Consider the following 23061-nt stretch of genomic DNA (forward strand, 5'->3'; position numbering starts at 1 on the left):
GTACTCTGAAAAGTGATGCTTTCTTGGCTATGTGTTCTTTAAAGATTTCTCATTCGTGGCTTATTTTTTTTTCTGATTAAATTCTTGATTTTAAAATCAAACTTTTTCTTCATGGTTTCTAATTCCGTGTCTTAATAAATTCTTTCCGATATATTGTAAGGATATTCTTCTGTCTAGTTTTGCAAAAAGTAAAGGTTTTAATTTTCCTGGAATTGATTCTTGTGTGGCATGGGGTAGAGATTTCATTTCATTTTCTCCCACATGGATATATGACAGTCTCAGCACTATTTGTTGAATACTGAAGCCTTTCCATTGCACTGTAATGTAACCTTTGACACGTAACTAGTTTCCACAAGTGTGTAAGTCTGTTCTGGGCTCTCTATTCTGTTCTGTTTATTCCACTGCCTTGTCTATTGATGCATGAATGCCTTGCTGCACTGATTACCGCAGCTTTCTAGGAAGTGCAGATACCTGTTTGGGCAAGTACCTCTACCTCAATCTTTGTAAAGTTGTGCATTCTTCAAAGAAACAGGTTAGCTCAGAGTAGCCCAGCATGCTTACCACCGATCAGTCCAGTGGCCTGCCTCAGCCATTCCTACACACGCGAGCCCAGGGTGCACGAACGGCACAGCTGTGCAGCCCTCCGTCATCACCCACTTTCTGTGTTGTCTCAACCTGGCCACTGCTCCCTAGCCAGTTTCCCTTCTCCTTCAGGGCTTCTTCCAAGCTTTCATCTTCCCCTTCAAGTTGCAACACCACCCTGCCTTGCCACTCAGCTGACGAAACATGGAGGCTGACCCACTGGGCTCGGCTGCCAATGCGTCATCTTTCCACAAACTCCTCTGCCTGAGCCACTTTCCTGCCTCCTGCCAGCTCTGCTCTGAGTTCAACCTGCCAAGACCTCACTCCACTATTTTCTTTGATCTTCCATGTGTTTCCAACGTCTCCTCCATGGCCTCCCTTCCTTGAGCACATTTCCAATTTCTTTCATCTTTAACAAAAATATAAATCAAACCAATGTACCATTCAAAACAGAAACACAAAATCCTTTCCTTAGACTCTGCTTACCATTACAGGGAATTAGGAGATTGCAAGATGCTGCTGGTCAGATGACCCCAACATGGCAAGCTTGCCTCAATTGGCCCTCGTGCTCCTCTCAGGCAATGCCCTGGCTCCCTTGGCTCCAGCTACTTCCTCTCTGCAGGGCACACCTAATCTTCTCCAGTTCAAACAGCATTCTGAGTGCCAGACTTGAGAAGCCTATTGCTTCTAGGTCTTCAGCTGGTTGACTGATGCACCTTGAGCTCAAGGTAGACCTTACTGTTTTCTGCTGATAACCCATTCCTGTCCTGGATTTTAATGTAGTCACTCAGAGACCTGAGTTATTCGAGATTCTTCCCCGTGTGACTTCTCACAGGCATTTGGTCACAAAGTCCGGTGCTTCCCCCAGCCCCACACACTTCTCAGGTGGACCACCTCCTCTCTAGCTTCATCCTCATCTCAACTACTATAGTAACCTTCACCTGGCCTCTGCCAAATGCAAGCCATCCTGCCCACAGCTACCACTTCTAAATACAGACAGAGCAGCTTAATTCTCACTCAGATTCCTGTGATGTTCTTAAGTGCCTACAGGCTAAAACCTTAACCCTGTCGCATGACACACACCCCACCCCCAAGTATTTCGGTGGCACTGGTCTACTATAGTCTGACATATAGCATACCCTCAATCAATATGTTGCATGAAATCTAAGAGTACCACATGAGTGGTACTACATCAAATAAACATTAAGTGCAACCCTGAGTGGAAATCTATGAATTAGGGAACTGTTTATTTCTAAGAGAAACAGAAGTAATATTGTAGTGGCTTACCAACCGGAAGGAAATGGATAAAGTATTACTAGCATCAATCAACAATAGTTATGAAAGGAGCCTGCAAGGTGGTTAGGCTGGAAATCTCACTGGGCCGATAGCAGAACTTCTGATAAACTCTTGCCATGCAAATAATTTCTTCATTAAGGACGAAGAGCAAACAGTGAGAGGAGAGTCTGCTCTAGAGTTAGTTCTGAAAAGAGTTCACTGATCAGGTGTTGGGGAGTGACAGAGGCCTTCTGAGAAAATGACCAGAGCATTTGCAAATTCACAAATATGACAGACGGGGATACCAGGCAGAGTCAGACGTGTGCCCTAGATTTCAGAGAAAAAGAGGGAGTAAGCCCATGGACAGAGACACCACAATCAAAGTGGATTAAAAAGGGTCTTTAAAAGAGAGAAATGTTAACATTTAGAAGGGTATCAGAGGGAACAAAAACAAAGATCTAAAGAGTTACACATCATATTTTCCTATGGCTATACAGAAAAATCTCTTATTGGTACAGAGATTTTTCCTTTTGAAAAAGTAATTTCGTTTTACTTCTAATTATAAAAGCTCACATCTTTTTTTTTTTTTTTTTTGAGATGAAGTCTTGCTCCATCACCCAGGCTGGAGTGCAGTGGCAGGATCTTGGCTCACCGCAACCTCTGCCTCCTGGGTTTAAGCAATTCTCCTGTCTCAGCCTCCCGAGTAGCTGGGATTACAGGTGTGCGCCAACATGCCTGGCTAATTTTTTTTTTTTTTTGGTATTTTTAGTAGACAGGGTTTTACCATGTTGGCCAGGCGGGTGCTGAACTCCTGACCTCAAGTGAGCCACCTGCCTTGGCCTCTCAAAGGGCTGGGATTACAGGTGTGAGCCATTGCGCCCCACCAAAAGCTGAAATCTTAAAAGGGCATGAACATATTGTAAAATGGGATGCACATAAAAATGAATACAGAAAAAGCAAATGGTCTTAAGCCAAATGACAGGGCCATGGAGGGTGGCTAACCCCCACCTGAGCTCACATGCTGGGCTTCTTCATCAAGCTACAGTTTGAGCAGTTCCTTGGAGCAGGGCTGCTTTTTTGAGTTCCGGATAGCAAGCGGAACTTCTCAGCCTGTTATATACTGACATTTCAGTGAATACTGATGCCGAACATTCTATAGCAAAGGAAACAATGATTAGGAGAGAAAGCCTAAGTTAAGGCCTCACCCAGTCAAAGTGTGTTACAGCAGGGAGACAAGAGTGTCTGCTGTATCTTCTATACTCCTTAAAATGTTGGAAATTTTTATAATTAAAATTAAAAAACATCTAAAGCAGTTAGAGACTAAATTAAGGAGGGAGATAAACTAAACCGAAGAGACAGATTGCTTGGGGGTCCCACTATCCTGAATATCCCCGAATTTCAAGAACACATCCTCTACAGACAGTTCTAAGGGAAAAGGAACAAACACATCAGAGGGGACACCTCACACTGAGGCCGCCGTAGATAAACATGGTTCCAGACCTCTCCCAATGCACATAGCACTTACACAGATAGGGAATCAGGATCTTGTACATGAAGGTCACTTTTTTCCAAATCCCTAGCAAGTACTTCAGATAAAATATAATGCCCCCTGCCTTTTTTTTAAAGGGGGGGCCTCACACACATATTTGAATATGTCTCTCATTCACTCCCTCGCTCTTTTGGCAGTGAGAAGTATCAGTGCAAGTTCTAAGGGGATGAGGGCACTTCACAGCTGCCTTCTGTGGTCCAGGCTTGCACCTCTCATCACACTGTCATCCTAACAAACCACACAACGGGGAGGCCTGATGAGGTTGCGGCATCTGCACAGGCCCACACACCTGCTAGAAAAGGTGAGGTGTGTGCCCAGATCTACCCAACTTGGGAGTGTGTACTTTTCCCGCTATGTACAAGGTCCTTAATTCCTGAAGGGAGAAATGAGTCAGATTCCTAAAAATTACACAATTTTGAAGAATGTATTTACCATCTGGTTCCCTATGGTTCTCAGCCATTTTCAAGTTTATCTCAAGTCAGGTTCCAAAGTATTTGGAGGGTAGCTGCTAATGAAATATTTGTTAGTTTTAATTTTATTCTGGAGACATTATTCAGTTCTATAATACAAAACTAAAATCTATTTCCTTTGTTTACATGATGTAAAATTTTCAATAACAAACATTTCTACTCAGGAAAAATGGTGTTAAAGCAGAAATACTGTCATGATTGATTCAATGGGAGAACATAACATATGCTCTATTTCATAATTTTTCCAAAAGAAAATGTCTAGTTTGTTTAAATGTAACAAATACTGTATCAGATTCACTTTAGAAACCATACACTCCTTCCTGTCTTTCTTTTGAGCAGATTCTGGGAAGAGAGCTGTGAAGATCAGAGTAGTGAGTCCACGCCATCCAGCATCCATCTGTAACCTGCTTGCTTTATTCTTTTAATCATCTTGGGATCGATTATCTTCAACGATAATAGTTCTTCTAGGATAGGATTCCATTTCTACAAATATGTATCGAAAATCATATTCACCACTTTTTGGGTTCTGAAAAAAAAGTAGTATTTCCAGGTATTATTTTCCTTTCTAGAACTTAAGTAACACTGTGTTTAGAACCTCTGACCCCACGACCCACGATTCCCACACCTCTTTCACTTCTGCATGCACCGTTCCTTGCTTCCCTGGCTCGGAGCCCTCGATGTAGAATTTCACACGCATGTGTTCTAGCCCATCTTTTACATATTCAAGGAAACTGTTGAGAAAAAGAAAGATCAGTCTAAGTTCCTTGCATTGAAAAATCTCCCCAGAGCTTCCTCTGAATTCAAGCCATGGTACCTGATGTGCTGCCTGCGACCCTGCTTCGTCACCTCCCCATAGCCTTTAATAGGCTCACCAAAGACACCGATCACCTGCAGAACAAGGACAGGGCTTTATTTTTCGTGTGTGTGGGGGTTTTTTAAGCTTCCTAAGGAAATAATTTCTAACCAACCAAATGATTTTAGCAAAAAAAAAAAAAAAAATCAGTAAGCCTAGGACCTTCTCAAAAATGACCACTCCAATAAGAAAACTGAAAAAAGGGTTATTATACAAAAATCATCCCATAAATAAATTAGACAAATATTTCATGCCCAAAGATTAAAATAGGTAGCTTTATGGTGTGACTTATAGTTTCAGAACCATGTAGGCAGAAATGACGCAGTTCCTGCTCCCCTTACAGAAAACAAACAAAACAACACAGAGTTCAGCTGTTTCTCTACTAATACCTTATGGTTTGAAGATAAAATGTATGAACATTTTAAATGAAATTTAATTAATTAATGGCACCTAATACTAAAACTATGAGATAAAAAAATTTTAAATCACTATACACAGTGAAGAAAAAGAAAACAGATAATAATGACATTTAAAATAAACCAGAGGCGCAGGTGTGAATCTATTTTTCTAATGAGAAAATCCACATGAAGTGGAAATATAGTTTTTATTGAATTCAAAATGCAAATACTGTGGAACTCTCTAAAAAATATAAATTTGATACCAAACTAAAAAAATTTGACCCTCAACTCTATGAAATTTATCTTATTTTGTCTGTTAGAAGAATATCTTCAGTATCGCATTTTCCAGGAGAAAAAGAAGTAACATGTAAGATGGTATTTCGGAACTGTATAGCTCAACTAGTAGAACAATCCACTTGAATCTATTAAACATACAAATATCAACACCCATCAGGATTTTCTATTTTTCAAGCAGACACAGTACCTGGCAAAAAGAAGGGTACCTGTTAAAAAATTTTGACGAAATTTTTAGTTTAATTATTATTTGTAAAGCTTTTTCAGGCAGCAAATTAAGTTATGACTTTAATATCTCACTCTTGTATATTCTGTGGAGGTTTTTGTTCAAAATGCTGAAAAATCTATGAGTTTGTGAATAACATAGCAACTCTTCATCTCTTTCCAGAGATGCATTCTAACATTTAATCGGGTTACCACCCATGGGTATTTCCACAGTCTGTAAAGAATGTTTCTTGTCAGATATAGTAACTATCATAGGAACCTTCCTTATTTCCTGCTGGTTTTCACCTCTGGAATACTTTACCCTCCCTGCCTCGATCCAGTTAAGATAAATCAGTGGATTTAAAAAGAAAGATGCCAGTGATTGTTAGCTTCTGAGGTTTCCACACTGACATGATTAGAAAAAGTGGTACAGTCAGAGCTGGTGCCCCAGGGAAGATCAGCCCTGGGCTCTGTTTTGAGAGCATGCTATGGATTCAAACCTTTCTCTTCTTTAGGGACTGCAAATGCTAGGGATGACATTACTCCTTGGTCTGTGTGAAGAACAGCCTAATATTTATGATGATAATGGCAGACAGCTATCTGCTGTTATCTTTCAAGGTGAATGAAATTGGATTTCAATGAGTAGTGTTTTCAGTGCTAAAGCTTTCCAACAGGGAGTAAGTAATATAGCACTAGCACTTCCCAGGCCACACTGACTGTGTGTGACCGGAAAGCCACATCTAAAGCCTTCTCGACAGGGTCCTTCAAAGAAGCACGGCAGCTTCCCCATGCTCACTCCTCCCAGGGAAGGGCAGAGGCAGACTGTGCTTAAGAGCTTCAGATTTGGAAGCAAATATTGGTTTTGCTTGGATTCAGGTTCTGATCTACAACTTACCAGCTCCATGATCCTGGTGAAGTTACTTAATCTCTTTAAGTGTCAGTCTCTCCTTCTGCAAACTGAAGATTAAGTAGCACCAAACACAAATGGTTTTTGTGAGACAGAATAAAGATGGTGCACTGGGACCCTAGGCAGAGTGCTTGCACAGGACACATTTTCAGCAATGACACTATGACCATGAGGTCATGCATCAGGCTTTAAAAAGACTAGAAAATTACCATGAGTTTGAGTATTTTGGTGTATTCTAAGAATTTAATATCTATGAACAATCAGTAAAATGACTCTCTTGTACAAGTAGCATGACAACATCTGTACACTGAGTTTTGGGGTTCTCTTAAAGAACAAACATCTAATAATGTAATGATAACTCAAGCATTATGTATTATTATGTGAGTTTCACTAGAATGAGAACTGGTTCTTGAATTCTGCCCATTTCCTCCTCCAAGACATTTTCTCCCCATTATCAGAGTTCATGTAGCTGAATCTTGAGAACTAACCTCGGGATGTGATCTGCATTTTTCTAGGGCTCTCCCGTATACCTTGCTGGGACTTGACGAAGAAAAGAGTTCTTTGAAAATTGTGTAAAATAAGCTACCTGAAATCACAGAAAACAAAGATGGAGTAAAGCCAGGGCAACATAAAAAGGCCAGTTGAAAAGATATTCAAGGGTTTATACTTGCTGTTTTTTGCAACCTGTAATGGTGATTCCAAAGAGCACCACTATTAAATAGGTAAAATCTCTTCCGGCTTCTTTCACTGTAAAGAGAAAACACCAATAGGTTATGCGCAGTGGCTGGGAGCAGGTCTGCTTGCTTGCTGCTTCTGCACTTCTTGCAAGAGAAAGGCTGCCTCCAGATCAAAACAAGGGGTCTGCATGTGTACAGAGGCAGCCGTTTTGAAAACTCCCTGTGTGTTACTGTTACTGCCTCCGCAGAACTCTCAGAGCAGGGCTTGGGAATCTATGTTTTAATTTAACACTATAATTTTAACACTGTCTTAATTTCTAGGATGAAGAAATCCTTTTAACAAGTGATCCAGTCTACCACTGCCATAGGTTAGGCAACACTGGACCCAGATCTGCCACTCCCAGATTAGGAAGAGTGCTGGCTTTTGACAACCAAACAGGTAAGGTACTGAAGGGACCAACATGGGTGTCAACTCCTAACAGTCAGTAACTAGCTCGAATGCCAGTACCACCCCACACGCTGACTGGTGCATAAAAACAGAATTGGGTTTGGAGCAGAAATTTCGTCAGCCAGAAAGATTTATGAATTAAACTTAGAAAATGAAGAACATGCACAGACCAGACATTTGTTTTCCCACGCTAATAAAATATGTGCCTATGGATTAAATGAAAGGTCTGAGAACTAAAGAAACTCAATCAAGAGTGTTATGGGGCAGAGTATATACGTATATATAGCTATAAATAAATGTATTTGTATTATACCCTTATGTGTCCCTATTACCCAAATCAGGTCATTGGTCTCAACACCCTAGATTCCCGATGGCCCCTCTCAACATTTCATTCCTGCCTTGCTTAGCATATCAGACGAGTCTTTCTGTTTATTTACTCACCAACAGCTACCATGTATCTACTATGTGTATCTTCATATATATGAAAAGAGCTATAATATTACAATTACACCACCTCAATATTACAATTATTACCATGCTTTCCACTGATGCTGAGAAACTGAGTCACCTCCCGGCATTATGTTTATAGGCTAATTTATTCACCACATTAGAAATTCAGACTTCTGAAATATAAATCTTCAGAAATTTTTTAAGAAAAAAACTTTTAGAAAAAAATTTTAACAGAAGTTATTTTCTCTTCTGTATAAAAAGCTTCTATTACTTTTATATAAAACAACATTGTTTAAGTCTTTAGCTCATACAACACTTGTTTAAAAGTAGTCTTTAGCATAGCACAATCCTTCAAGTTTTCAGCAAGATTCTCAACTTAGAAGATATTATTCAAATAACAAAAAGACCACATCTGCCAAAGTCTGTGTAATTCATGGAACTGACTCAACAATGGTCACAATCCAATTTCCCTTCCAAGGTTCAGGAGTTGGGGCCTACAACAACATCTCATTCCACTCTCAGTGTCACAAAATACATTTCAATAAATATTACCTGCCAGTTACATGTCAAGTCCCAGGTGGAGAACACGATAACAACTAATTAGTTCTAGTAAGTATCCTTATTTGTCCTTGTTATGCAAACCAGGTCCCTGGCCCCAACACCCTGGATTTCTGACTGTTCCTCCCTACAATTCATTCCTGCCTTGCTTATGGTATCTGATAGGTATTCTCCATTTATTGGATAAACAACAGCTCCTGTATATGTTACATATAAAGCCCTGTGCTGAATATTCTCCATATTCTACAGATTTAAAAAATTTCTGTTTGTTACTTTATAGCTGTCTCCGGTGGAAGCTGCTCACTGTCTAACTTTTTTAACCCTTTCGGATCTAATACTTGCATGCCAAAAACCCTCATGACTTTTGCTTCTGCAGTTCTCGAGGCCTCCTGTAGTGGGTGTTGTGGTGTGGGTGCTCCCAGCTGCTCCCAGCTGCAGGGAGCACTGGTAGTTGACAGTTAACAGCCGAACTCCTCGCTGGGCATTCCATCATAAGAGAGCTTCCTCACCTAGGTCACGGCACTTCCTGGGCCAGCCCACGCTCAATGCCTGGTTGATGCAGAAGTGTAAGACTCAGTCACCCCGTTAGGTAGAAGGATGGTGACTGGCCAGCCCAGCCCCAAAGCTCCCCAGAGCAGCGGCTGAGGCCCCAACTGCAAATATACTTCGGCTTCCCCTTCTGCCCAGTTCTGCTTCCCTCACCCCTCAAGATGCATTCTGAGAGCACTCCCTGATAAACCTCCTTACGCAAATCTCACTTCCCTGAGAAGCCGACCTACAACGGCTGCTACCAGCAGTGGTAAGTAGCTCTCAGTTGGGATTTTGGAGCTGGCTAGCTGGCCACTGGCTAGCAATGAGGACTCTTGTCCCTGGTGGTAGGGGGGCACTGACAGTGCCTGTCATACAGCTGTAGTGCAGCTGATGCAGCAGTTACTGATGGGGACTTGGGATGGAATACTGGCGGAAGGGAATGCACTGGCTCTTGTGTTTTTCTGGGAATTTAGGAGGAATCAGCAATTTTAAGGACTTAGAGGGCTGTGGCTGGAGCCATGGATACTCTGGAGAGGGAGGATGAGATGATATGTATAACTAACCACCAATGAAGGTGAGTGCCAAGGGCAGGGGCCTCCTCCCCAGCAGAACAAGACTCAAACTGCATCCAGAGGGCAGAAAACGCAGGGGTCAGGTCTGTGGTGTAAGGGCAGCAGGGAGTTTGGCATTTCAAGCCCATGAGACCTCCCACTCCTAGGTCAGGGTCCTGATTTGGGAGGAAAGGGAACCTAAAGCTGTGCTGGGGGCCCTTGAGGTCAATGCTCTAAGCAGCTCATTGTCTGGTAAAGGTTGGCACTTCTTCCATCTTGGAAACTGGGCGAGTGGTGGGTGGGTGGCTTCTGCCTAGGAAGACACATGCTGCCCTCAAGAGGTCTCTCCACCTCCCCTCCTGGCCAAATTACAACACAACTGGGCATGAGAAGGGTGAGAAGGAACGATACACAGAAGGAGCTGGAGGCCCCACCAGCGGGAGCCAGGGGAACATATATACCATATCACTGGCTCTTAAGGGTGGTGTGTCAAGGGCACAGAACACAAACCCGGCTACGTGAGAAATGATCAGCTTGGGGCACACTCCTGTGATGAATTTAGCAACTGGGCAAGCACCCTGGGAACTGATATGCAGCTGGCTAGGTTTGCTCCCGTAAACTCTGAGACAGTGATGGTCCACATTAAGTAAAAGTGACAGAACAGCCATGGCAAACTGAAGGAAAGGCTCAACAGCCTTGAAGAATGGTAATGCTACCATAGATATAAGATATAAAGGCTGAAAACCCACCAGCTGACTATATTCTTAGGAGGAACTGGAGGACACTGTACACCAAAGCCACAAGGAAGCCACAGTTACATCTTTACAGAGCAGGATGCCCTGACAGCAAAAGAGTTCTGAAACAGAGACCAGGTTAGGTATTAGACAGAAGCCAAGGTGGGTGCAACCATCATAACTGATGGCAAGTCAGTAGTGTCTGACCTGCACAGAGCAACAGAGTTGATGACTAGAACATAGTGTTCCCAAGGGCAAGATGGATGTGTAGTGGACAAGGCTACCTCTAAATTACACAGTCATGAGATATTAACTACAGATGACTCCTGAGGCTGAAGGTAGCTGCTCTAATGCAAAGCCTTGAACACCGCCCCAGTTTCTGGAACTGAGCAAGTTTTCAGACCTGGAGCCCATTTACTGAAGGAAAGTGTATGTGACTGACTCCCCCAGTCCTTCACCAAAAGGACCTATAGTTATCAACTTGGACATAATCTGTGCTGACAGTGATGGCCAAGGATCCAAAGAGTTAGGATGACCCTCCGACCCCTCTCAGCAGGTAAGAAGCTGATAGCTGGGTCCATGGACTTATCTGGTAATCATTTCTGTGATTTCCAAATGTATAAATCAAGAGGATGTACTGAGTAAATGGCAACAATAACTCCTACTTTAGTCCTTTTGGAAGTGGGTTAAGAGCTATCACAGTGGGAAAAGTCAAATGGAAGCCTCCAAAACTGCCTCAGTGACCAAGATAATAAAATAAAAACAGTATCACATCTATGGGGAATGGCCGAGAGAGTGCTATGCTTAGAGACCTTAGATACAGGCATGGTGGTCCCCATTGGTGGTAAAGTCCCTTGTAATTTACCAATCTTCCTTTACAAAAAACAAATAGGGGCTGGAGATGACAGTGGTTCACTACAAACTCAACCAAGTAATAGCCAGGGCACATATGCAATACCACATATGGTAACTTTACAGGGAAGTGCATTAACACAGTCTCATGGTATTGGCCATTGATTTGAAGAATGCCTTCTTCCCTATCTCGAGAAGCAGCAGCAGGAGTAGTCTGTAGTAACATGAAACAGATAATAACAGGATTATCCTGTTATTATGATCCTGCCCAGGATCTGCTAATTCTCTCACTCTCTGTCATAATAGTATTAAGGGACTGAAACCTTCTAGACCCGGGCTAATACAGTAGCCACTAATGGCTATTTCAGTTCAATTTTAAATTAATTAAAATTAATTCAGTTCTTCAGTCACATAATTTAGCAACATTTCAAGTGCTCGAAATAGCTACAAGTGGCCAGGAACTAACCAAATGTACAGCACAGATATAGGACATTTCTATGACTGCAGAAAGTTTTATCTGAATAATCCTCTTCTGGACACTGAACAGAATATCACATTTGTCTACTATGTTTATGCCATCATGTTTGAGCCCATAAGTAACAAGTGTCAAGTGTGTTAGAAGGCTCGGTCAGACAAGCTGCAAGTGTGAGGTGGGTCCAACAAAGATCCAGAGGGTCACCAACACATGAGCGGGCCTCGTGGGGCTACACTGGCAAGTGCCAGGACATGCCCTTGCGAGTAAAAGACAATTGTTGTACCCTATGCCTTCTAACACAATGCTTCATAGGCCTCTTTGAATTTTGGATGCAGCATATTTCACAGTTGGGAATGTTGCTCCCATCCACTCACTCAGTAACAGGGACTGTCACCTTTGAATGGGGTGCAGTAGGGCTCTCTAAGGAGGCCTGGTGTGCAGTGAAAGCAGCAGCACTGTTGCCTGAGCCAGATGACCTGACACATCTGCCCGTTTCTATGCCCTTCACTTCGGCATATGGGTTGTTCCTTTGCGCTGAACTATTATGAATGAAAAACTAGATTATAGTTTTGGCATATGCAACAGATTACAAAACAATTGGTAGAATATGATTCAATTTTTTGGGTTAAAATTATTAAAAAGTATGTGTATGAAAGTGCAAAATGTTAAAAAAAGTCATCTTTGTGTGGTATAATCATGGGGGTCTAATCTGCTTTGTTTTTTTTTTTTTTTTTCCTACAAATTACATGTGAAATGAAGAAATTAAAAAACAAATCTTAAAATACCTGTGAACACATCTCTGACTTTCCCTGACAAATCACATTCCATCCTCCCTATATGTTTTTCTATGATTGCAGGTAACATCTGAAAGTTTTCCCTACTGGTTATGCGTCAATAATCTCTCTTTTTATCCTATCCAGTTACTCTTTTATTATATGTAACAGAGCCCACAAAACTTGACAAAAATTTGCCAGACATAATGCAAAAAAGTTATATTAAATTAAAGATCAACTTTCAAATCTGAGTTTCAATCTGTAAAGAAAACTGTAGGTCTATACGTTCTAGTTCTAAATTATAAACGGATTTTAAAAACTCATGTGAATTGCTTTTTCACCTTTGGCAGTGAACTTGGTGTAAAAGGGTAATGGGAGCTCTTGTCACGTCTGATGATAGACCAGTTATTAAAGGATTCCTTTTTTACCTTTTTGTGCTATTGGGATGGCGGTTCCTCCTCTCTGACTCCTGTGCACAGACACTTGTTTGCCACTGCCCTCCTTCGCTTTTCGGGAGCTTGGCCCCTGAGTCCAGATGGCTCTCTGGGTGACTCCAAGAATACATCCAGGTCGCACTGTTTTCTTTTGATATTGAAAACATCTCAAACGGGGCTCAGTCTTCAAGCACGCTTTGTTAAGCACAACGTGTGGTAAAAGCAATCGCTTTGCCGAGGACCTGTGCAGCTTCTCCGTATATTGTATGGCTCGTAGAAAAGTACAAATCATGTTCACAAAAAATCGTTTCGCTTAGGCACGATGTTAACTACTATTAGGAAAGCTTTAGGGTTCACCTCACATCCGGCCGGACTCCTACTCAAGCCTATACGTTTACCTACATGGGGTGTTAGGCAAAAACGTTAGCTTCAGCAGCGTAAATGAAAACGAAAAGTCTCCACAGAGAACCTGATGTCCACCTTCCCTTCTGTCTTCATTCTATTTGAATTAAAATGCTCTGATTACCTTCTGAGCTGACATTCACAGGGTCTCTGCCATGCCTTCGCAGTCACCTGGGAAACTCCCCCGGCTTTCTGGGAATAGTAGTTTAAAGACCCTGCTCTTAACTGGGATGCAACAGTGGGGCGCGCAAAAGAGACTACACCTCCCACAATTCAAGGCTGCCAGAGCAGGCGCAGGCGCAGGCCCTCAGACGCCCTGCGCAGACGCTGTAACGTTCTTGGAGCGGTGGGAAAGTGCGGCGTTTGTGGCGCTATTTGTACTTCAGACCCTGAGGGGTTCAAGCGGGACTTGCAAAAGCCAAGTTAGTTGCAAACTACGTGTTCTTCTGATCCTTCTAGAGAGGACTCCACATACTGGGAAATACTCCCTTTGACTGTGGCCTTGCCATTCCGCGTGCGCAAATGATTTAGTTTTTGCCTTTCAAAGAGCCATTAAGTGGAGATGAAGGGAGGCCACTGCAGATCAGGCGCCGGTTTTCTAAACCATAAGCCGCGGACTTGCTCGGCGCCCCTGGTGGCAGACTGTGAGGGGTGGGTAAAGAAGCCGAGGCCGGAAGTTTCTAGAAGCCCGCTCTGCGAGCCGTCTGGCGCGGTGCCGTCTGCGCACGCGCTAGGCCGGCGTACACCCGCGCCTGCGCCTAGGGGTATGGCGATGTGGGGCTTGTCTCGGAGCAAGCGCTCCCCGTTTCCGCCCTCGCGCGGTCCTGTGGTGAACGCCTGGTCTCCATGGCGACTGGACGCGGTCGGATGTTGCAGCAGCGCCTCCAGACGCTGCGCGAGCCCAGCGAGGGCGGTGGCGCGGCCCTGGGGCGTGCGAGGCAGGTCCCGGGGCGCCCCAGGGTCTTTGGGATCCGGTGACTGTGGGGCCCGCGGGTGGCGTCAGCCGGCGGGGAGCCCCTCGTTGCGCGGCCCTGGGGTTTTCGCCGAGTTGGATTCGCCAGGCTCTGGCACGAGGCCCCAGGCTCTCTTCAGCGAGAGGAAATCCTTTGTGCCCTGCCGCGTGGGGTGCCCTGAGTGACGGCACGAGCGGAGGAGCCTCTCGGGGAAACGTGTTTTTCCCGCGGCGTGTGCGCGGGGTGCGCTCGCTCGCCTGCCGGGACAGGCGCGGGTGCCCGGAGGTCGCGCTCCGGGACGCCCGCCCGAGTGCACGGCGCCCTCCCCTGCCTTCGCCCTTCGCCCTTCTCGTGGCCGTCCCACCTAGGGCAGTAGACTCCGCCCGGGACCGCCTCGCCAGCGTCCGCCCCACCCCCCAGCAGATGCTAGTGGCGGGCAGCGCTTCCTGCACCTGCGACGCCGAGGCCGGGCCGCCGTCTCCGTCGCCAGGGCGCGCTCGGGCCCCGGTCCCGTCCTGCCCGTCCGCGGGCTCAGGGCGGGAGCCTGCGGTGGCCTCGTTCTGCTCCCTAGAGGCTCGTCCGTCCGTTTCCCTTGGGGTTCCCTGGAACGGAAGGGTGGTCCTCGCCTAGAGCGAGGGAGAAGGCAGTTTTGAGGACGTCCATAGGACAGGCGCAGGAGCCCGCCTCTGCTTTCCAGAAGCTTCTTCAGCGTGAAGAAGTGAGCTGATCAGCGTGCGTCATGGCACCCTGTGAAATCCCTCTCCTTGTACCGTGAGCGGTTCCCTACCCGAGTACCCGTCGCTGCTGTCAGTTTCCCAGACGGAGGGACGATGCTGAGAATGGTTTACATTCTTGAGGATTATCTTTGTGCTTGTGAGGCTCTTTGATTTGTAAATGTGGAAAGTCATGCACATTTTGCCTTATAATAAACCAGCAGTCCGTGTTTGACCATACAAAGGGAGTCTATTACCTACGAGTCGAACTGCTTGTTTTATCCCCCTGCCTCTGCAGAACTCTGTCCCGTGTCCTCCCTAGGGCTCCATTGCTTCCGCTTAGCCCCGTTGCTTACTGCTGTGATAATAGTTCTTGATTGAAAACCTATAATGCTAGACAAACCACAAGCCTTGTCACGGATAGAACGGTGACAGTGCCTGCAAAAGTTCTTTTATGTAGGAGAGAACGGGATTTAAATAGGAAACTTGAACTTTTAATCAATTTGCTGCTATTACTAAAATTAGTCTTTACATAGTGCTCTGTTAGGGGGAAGCAGAAAGATTTTTATATGATGAATCTTTTATCCTTTGTAAATTGAGTGAACTTCCTGGTGGATTGATATAATTAGAGGGCCTGTCATTATGCCTGGCATGAGAATCTGCATTTCAAGCTGATTTGGAAATGTATGGATTATTTTTGGTAAAGTCTGCTGCCAAAAATAGAATGATTTACTATGGTCAAGGCAGGTGGTTATTTTAATGTCTCGCTGTGGAAAATTAGACGTTGTTAAGGAATCAGCGTTCCCTTTTTAACACAAAATGTGAATATGTATATATCACAAATTGTAAGAAGTGTAGCGGAAAGCATATTAAGTTGGGTTTATTCATACCTGGTGTAATTTATTTGATTTGCCGGCTATTTAAAATGAAGCACAGTCACTAGCGTTTTAAAATATTGGACTTACTCAAAACTGTCAGACAAAAGCCTGTCACTTGACGTGTTTTCGAACTAAATTTATCTTATAAATGTATCAGTGTATGTCTATACTTAACCTTGTAGACATATAGATCTGCATAAAAACATAAATGGAACTTGCTGATTTGTTAATTATATGGCCCTTAAAAATGTGCAGTTGGTTTATTTATGGAGAACTAGAGATGTGTTTTCCATAGTGTTAACCGGTACATTGATGAGATGTAGGATTTTATACAAGGTATGGTAAAGAGAGCTCTGACTTAGGACCTTAAGGAGATAGGGGTCTCAGAGACTGTCTTTGCTTCTAGCTTGGGACCTTAAGTCCCTTTGCTTACCTTGTTAGAGCCTTAGTCTTCTAAATTGAAATGAAGGACTCTATGAGATCCATTTCAATTATGAAAAAGCAAAACAGCAAGAAATAAGCTTTGATGTTTTAAAAGTGTGAAAACATGTTTGTAATAGAATAGCCTTCATATTCCGTTAAAGCACTTACACATTACCTTGTACAGAGTATATGATTAAGAAGTATTTGTAGCATTGAACTAACTAAGCCCTGTTAAATATTTTAGTCAAAGATAGAGGCATATCCATTTGTTACTGAATTAGGGATTCAGATTAGGGAAAAGCATTTGGTACTTAAAAATATTAACTAGTACCAAACAGGACTTACTTGCTTAATCATTATTTAAAACTATCTTTGAGTGGGGAGAGTTACAGTACCACTTTGAAGAACTTACTAAGATTATTTTATTTACATATATTTTACATATACATTTACAAAACAGGTGACTTTATTTTATTGACATTTTCACAGTAATCTTTCATAAATTTGGGACATACAAGTTAAGTTTTTCAGTAAGAACTTGTTGGCAGATTGAGCCAGTATGTATTCTTGAAACGTCTAAGCGCTGTGCTTCTCAAACTTGTAGTTGTAGTGGGTAGGGCATACACAGAGCATCTTCCTTGTCTGCAAAATCAACACAAAAGCTTTGGGGAAAAGGTTAAATAATGTAACTGGTAAGTAATATAATACATTTTTATGATAAGACAAAGACAAATTATTTAGTAGAATGCAATATTTGCTTTAATTTTTAAGATCATTTGAGAGACTTCTAAGAAGTTTTGAGTTTGCTGCAGACCGTACTTCCAGATTTCGGGGAACCTGGTTTCAGTTTCTTTGCAGGGGTGCTGTTACTAGGAATGCCTTTGAGAATCACTGCTCCAGTCTCAAGGGTTGTGCTTTCAAACTGTGATTCCCTGGCCTTCTTGTACTTGTGACTCTTAGTTTTGAAATTAAAACAACTCCCCCCAAACTTATTACAGATTCAGTATGCTAAGAAAAATTAGAAAATACATGGAGTTTTGCCCCTTAAATCCTCCCCATTTAAAAAAACCATCACCGACAAATTTTGTAATCCTATGAGTCAGATTTATTAACTGTTAAAGCTTGGTTTCTTTTTCTAGACCTCTTTTCTTTATATGCATGTATTTACTTTCCCTCTTAGAGAAATACAAAAATAAGTTTACGTAGTAGGCAAAAACCGCAATTACTTTTGCACCAAACCAATAGTGTATACTGATACAACCTGCCTTCTCAGTTATACTGTTAGTGATTCAGCAGATATTTATTGAATGTTGCTCATATGCCAGGCATATTGTGGGTGCTGAATAATCAGCAGTGAACAAACCCATGCAGTATACTTGCCCATGTCGTTCCAGCTGTAGTAAGCAAGACAGGAAAAATGTATAGTGTTGGATGGTGATGTGTGCTAAGGAGAGAAACAGAGAAAGGGCACAAAGTGTGTGTGTGCGTGGCAGGGGGTAGGTTGGGGACTGGTTTGCAGTTTAAATAGAATAGCCAAGGAAAGTCTCAGTGAGATGGTGACATTGTAAATGGCTGAAGAAAGTGAGTGAGCAAGCCATATAGACATCTGGAGGACATCAGGGATCTATTTCTAATTCAAACACTTCACTTGGGATGAAAATGTAGATTTTAATTGACTAAGGATTGTTAACTCTGTGGAGACCATGCAATTTAACCAATCCCTATACTGTTTTTAGTGTTTTTTTTTCCCTAGTGCAGACAACTCTGAGATGGACATTCTTGAGTGAAGTATCTGCACATTTCTAGAAGTGGAATTCCTGGCTTAAAAGAGCATATGTGCTTTTTAAGGATCCTGGTTTCCAATATCAGATTTGGCTTTCCATAATGCTTGTTGTACCGCTATATCTTGTCCTACTGGCAGTAAATGAGGATGCCTGTTTCTTTGTAACATAGCCAGCATGAATCATTATCATTTATTTGGTCTCTGCCAATTGCTACATTAAAATTGATCCATCAGATTAATTTACTTTTCTTTGGTTCTCTTGGAAAGGCATAGGGTAACAGTTTTTATCTTTCTGGCATCTTATTGAGGAAATATATAATGACTAAAAGCTGTTACTGATTCAGTAAGATATTTAATATTCTAAATACCTTTATATTTGATTGTTATGTTTAAAAAATATATATATTATATATATAATTATTCATGTAATGCTTAGGGTATGTATAGACTCAGACTTCTAGGCACAACCAACTCTTCATACTCTCATGGGCTTAAGGGTTATAGATTTGGAGCTCCTGATAGGAATTATTATTTGACTGAGGAATGATAGAAATTCCCTTTACTTGAAGCTTAAGTGTTAGAAACTTTGTCAATTATAGAAATTTTATCTTTGAATATGTACCATAAGTCAATATAGACTTTAAAATAATAACCATTTAAAAATAAGTCACACTTTTAAATAATTTTAGAATGTATTACAAATTTTGTTTACTGTGTTGACTAATGATAGTAAGCAAAGTTTATACTACCTTCTAAAGTTATTTATGTCCATCTGGAACCTCAGGATGTAACTTTATTTGGATATAGGGTCTCTGCAGGTATAATTAGTTAAGATGAGCTTATACTGGATGAGGGTGGGTCCTAAATGTAATATGAATGATATCCTCATAAGAAGAGGCACAGAGACCGATATGCCCAGAGGGAAGGTTTCTCTGTGAAGATGGAGGCAGAGATTAGTTATGCTGATACAGAAAACTAAGGGACATCAAAGATTTCTGGCAGCCACCAGAAGGAGGAATGATCCTCCCCAGAGCCTTCAGAGGGAGCATAGCCCTGTTGACAACTTGAGTTTGGACATCTGGCTTCTAAGACTTGAAACAATAAATTTCTGTTCTGAGTCACCCAGTTTGTGAAGGCAGTCCTAGAAATGAATGCAATTAGGAAATTATATTTTACTTCCAATTACTATATTAGAACCACATCAATGGAGTTTAAGCTTTTCTCCTGTGGAAATCTGTTTAAACAAAATTTCCAACAGAAATACAAAATATATAACACAGGCAGAATTACCTGATTAAAGGAGGAGAGGCTAAAATTTCTAAATTAGCATTTCTACCTGTCCTTTCTCCATGTCTTCCTGCCCTGCAGAGCACAGATTGAAAACCATTGGCTAGAAAGTCATGTAAGACCGAAAGTACATTGAGCACCTTTCAATGAAGCTGGGATAGAAAGGCATGTGGAGGCAGCATTTTTTTCCTTAGTGCTTTTCTTTGTCAGCATTTATTTCCTTATTTTTTCCTTTTTACGCTCCAGGATCTGGAAAGTTTACCTTATGCAAATTCTTTGTTGAGATGCCAGTGAGGCAGATGATCACTAATATTTATGGAGGTCCTACCCTGTTCCAGCTACTGTGCTTTTTTCTAAAAAGAAACATCTACCAAGACTTCACTCTGTGGCTTCTCAGAAGCATGTGGGGAACTGTGCCTGTTGAACAGGGCAGGCAGGTGCCAGTGGGTGATTTGAGTGCATACTGACATATGCATATCTTGATGACATCTTGAGGTAGGCTCCAGGCTACACTGTCACCTGGCCAGCTGAGACCTAGGGCAAGGGCTCCTTTTCACTGCTTGTGGCATCTAATAGGTTGTACTCAGAGTTGAGGGCCGTGCTCTGTTAAGACTGGTTGTGTGTGGAGTTCATACTCCAGCTTTCAGGGGGTTGGTTAATTACCCTTCCTTCCAAGTTCTTAGGACACCTCTTTTTTGCTCCCAATTGTTGCCTTCCTATATGAGTGTTCTTTCAAATATATCTGGGGAATTGGCTTGGTATGAAAAACTGAGGGTGGTTAAACTATCAGTGCACAAAATACACATTCGATGCAATGGTGTTGGTGAACTTAGTGTATAGATAATGTAGTCTCTATGTTTTAGCCACTTCTTAAATAGCATACCAGGTAGGAGGTGGGTCAGTAACCAATACCTGTGTGTTGTACTTTGCTTAAAGTAGAAGCTTCCAAACCTTTCCCAGAGAAACAGTGTGACCACTCATGGCTTTCTGAGTGGGCTGCTGCCTGGGCATGGAGGCTGTGAGCTGTGTAATTCCTGGTGTTTTGGTTGCCTTAAGGGGCTGTTGAGTACTCCTGGTTTTGAGGACTGATTTTAATAAAGTTTATTGTAGAAACCTCTGAAAAAGACTCACTGCATTAAAGTGTTATATGCTATTTCATTGAATCTAAAAAACCATTGATTCTAAGATGCACTACTATTTTCTGTAACACTAAAATAAAAAGATGGCCAATGAAAATATATTGCCTTGAATGGGAGAAGTTAAAATGTAAAAAAGTTTGTGGATGAGTATTTGGTGTTTGCCTATGACTGCAAAAGCTAGAGTTTGAACCCTTAAAGATCAGAAAAGTTGTAGATTATGTTGACAGTTCTAGTTCACTAATTTTAAGTTTTTAAAAATAATCTTTAATGTTTTCTGTTATATCCAAATTGGCCAATCAATACATTAAATTTATCATTTTTGTTTCCATTAAATGTATTTGATATCACCTCTTTGACATGTTGAAACCTTTAATGAGAGTGTATATTTCTAAACCTTAGGGTGAAAGCACATCAGAGTAAGTATGGTCTTCAGGTTTCCTTACCAGGACACCAAAGTTTTTATTGTTTCTTCCTTCTCCTTCCCTATCTTCCTTCCTTATCATCTTTCCTGAAGTTTTTCAATGAATAATCTTTGAAGCTTATGAATCCTTTGGAATTTTGTAGAAGGGAATAGATAATTCATGTCATTTGATAATTATGTAATTTGAATTTCCCATATTTACTTTCAGAAAGGGGCCAGGGGTCAAGTTTTCTGCAGGCTCTGCTGCCCTGAGGTGCCATGGCAGAGATGGGCAGCACTGGGAGAGCTCTTTCTCTTGCTATTCTGGGCTCCTGGATAGGTAAGTAGCGGAAGCAGACTGTCACTTTTGGGGGCCTCTAGGCATGGGGTTATTAGAGAAAGTTATGATGCTGTATATACCAAGTTGCTATTTTGAGCTTGCTAAGAATAGGATTGTGTAGGAAGACAGTACAGCATGGAGTGTTTGATGAGTCATGGGCCTGTCACCACTATCCTTATGAAATGAGCTTTATGAAACGAAACTTCAAAAAGTGACAAGTAAATTGAATTTTCCTTTTATTAAAATGTTCTTCAAAATTACTCACTTTTGAGTTGATAAAGACCCTTGAAAAAGGAAAAAGAAGATTAAAGCGTGTTTTCCTGAAAGCTCAAGAACTCTGTTCATTTCCCAGCCTTCAATATCTGGGAGCCCATTTGCCATGGCAAGATTTTGTATTGTGACTCTCAGCACGAAGATCCCTGGAAGCTTTAAAAAATTTTTATGTGTAATTGATGCTTAGAAGTCCATAGATTTGTTCTGTAGTAATGTTTATGGAACACCAGTTGTATGCTAAGCCTTGTGGGGAGCCTGAAAGCTTGAGATGATCACAGAGAGACATTTTACACTGTAGGAAGCTGGGCCCACGTAGTCTGCATATTGCAGAACTGTGTGATTCAGACATAAGTTGCTCGATTTCAAGTTCTAGGCTTTTAATAATGTATTATAGCTAGCTCAGCTAACAGTGTACATATTTATATATATGTTTCCATGTATTTTAAAAAAGAAATTAAAAGCCAAAAAGGATATTTAATTAAGGACATTAATTTCAGCTTAAAACCTTATGCTCTGGGAATAGGCTGTCTTACAGTCATCTGATATGAGACACAGAGCAAATATTCATTTGGTTTGTCCATCCATTAAATATTTGAGGATCTACTCTGTAGCAGATACTGTACTTGGTGCTGGGACACAAATGGTGAGCCACTTACATGTTCTCGTGAAGCTGACGATCTAGTCGAGGAGGCAGATTTAAAATACAGCAAATCATAATAAGTTGGGTTATCTATTGTCAAGAAAACAAATGGATCCTCAAATCCAGAATAATGGGGTGGCATGGTAAGAAAGACTTACCTAAGGAGGGACATTTAAGATGAGAACTGAACACTGAGGTTCAAGAGCTTTGAGAAGAGCTTGCCAGTGAGTGGATACCAGAGGTGTGGAGGTGGGGGATCCAGATGCTGCAGGAACAGGGTGGTGGTGGGGGAGTACATCAGCTGGGGCTACCAGGCTCTGGGAAGGAGTGTGGATGTCATGTAATTTCTTAGATTATCTTGTTTACTTGTTTACCTGTCTCTCTTCTCTAGAAGTAGGGAAGACGGAGAGACATAGGCAAGTGGGAGGTATGTTTGGAGACATAACTAACATGATTTGTTTATGAATTAGATGTAGGTGTGAGGGGGAAACAGACAAGTAGGAATCCGAAGCTGTTGACTGAAGCAGTAGTACAGGTTGAGGTGCTGTTGACTAAAATGGAAGGAAGGTGGGGTCCGGGCAGAAGAGAGGGCAATGGTGGTGACTTTAAACTGGTTACAGCTGAGGGTCTGGCATGTGTGCAAAGGAGGATGCCAGATGGATGATGGATGTGTCAGTCTGGCTCAGGATGAGACCTGGCGGGGTAGGCAGTCATGGAGCTGGGTGAGGTGGCTTAGGGAGAGGGTGGGGAAAGGAAGGCAAGACAACTTAGGAGCAAGCTTGGAGGACCTGGGGCGGTGAGAACCAACCAAGCAG

The 23061-nt window shown here is 42.2% G+C and overlaps 2 protein-coding genes across 5 annotated transcripts in view; one reads left to right on the forward strand and one right to left on the reverse strand.

Annotated features, from left to right (window-relative positions):
- Window positions 1–3923: 3923 nt before the first annotated feature.
- On the reverse strand, window positions 3924–13593 carry TIMM21 (translocase of inner mitochondrial membrane 21). Its single transcript, XM_074383245.1, has 6 exons — window positions 13010–13593; window positions 7217–7279; window positions 7021–7118; window positions 4691–4764; window positions 4502–4607; window positions 3924–4402 (listed from the first exon to the last, which is right to left on the reverse strand). Exons 1-6 carry the CDS (start codon window positions 13305–13307, stop codon window positions 4298–4300), a joined length of 744 nt encoding a protein of 247 aa, XP_074239346.1. The 5' UTR covers window positions 13308–13593; the 3' UTR covers window positions 3924–4297.
- Window positions 13594–13633: 40 nt separating this feature from the next.
- The window catches only part of FBXO15 (F-box protein 15), an 82216-nt gene continuing 72788 nt past the window's right edge, over window positions 13634–23061 (forward strand). For 3 of the 4 annotated variants that reach the window (XM_074383244.1, XM_074383241.1, XM_074383242.1), the window contains exons 1-2: window positions 14175–14359; window positions 21227–21333. In XM_074383244.1, the coding sequence (XP_074239345.1) occupies window positions 14264–14359; window positions 21227–21333 (203 nt within the window). In that variant the 5' untranslated portion in view covers window positions 14175–14263. Of the gene's footprint in view, window positions 13840–14174; window positions 14360–21222; window positions 21334–23061 lie in introns of those variants that run through there. The other variant, XM_074383243.1, reaches the window with a different exon arrangement.

The sequence above is a fragment of the Saimiri boliviensis genome, chromosome 13, assembly GCF_048565385.1.
Source record: "Saimiri boliviensis isolate mSaiBol1 chromosome 13, mSaiBol1.pri, whole genome shotgun sequence".
Classification (NCBI taxonomy): Eukaryota; Metazoa; Chordata; class Mammalia; order Primates; family Cebidae; genus Saimiri; species Saimiri boliviensis.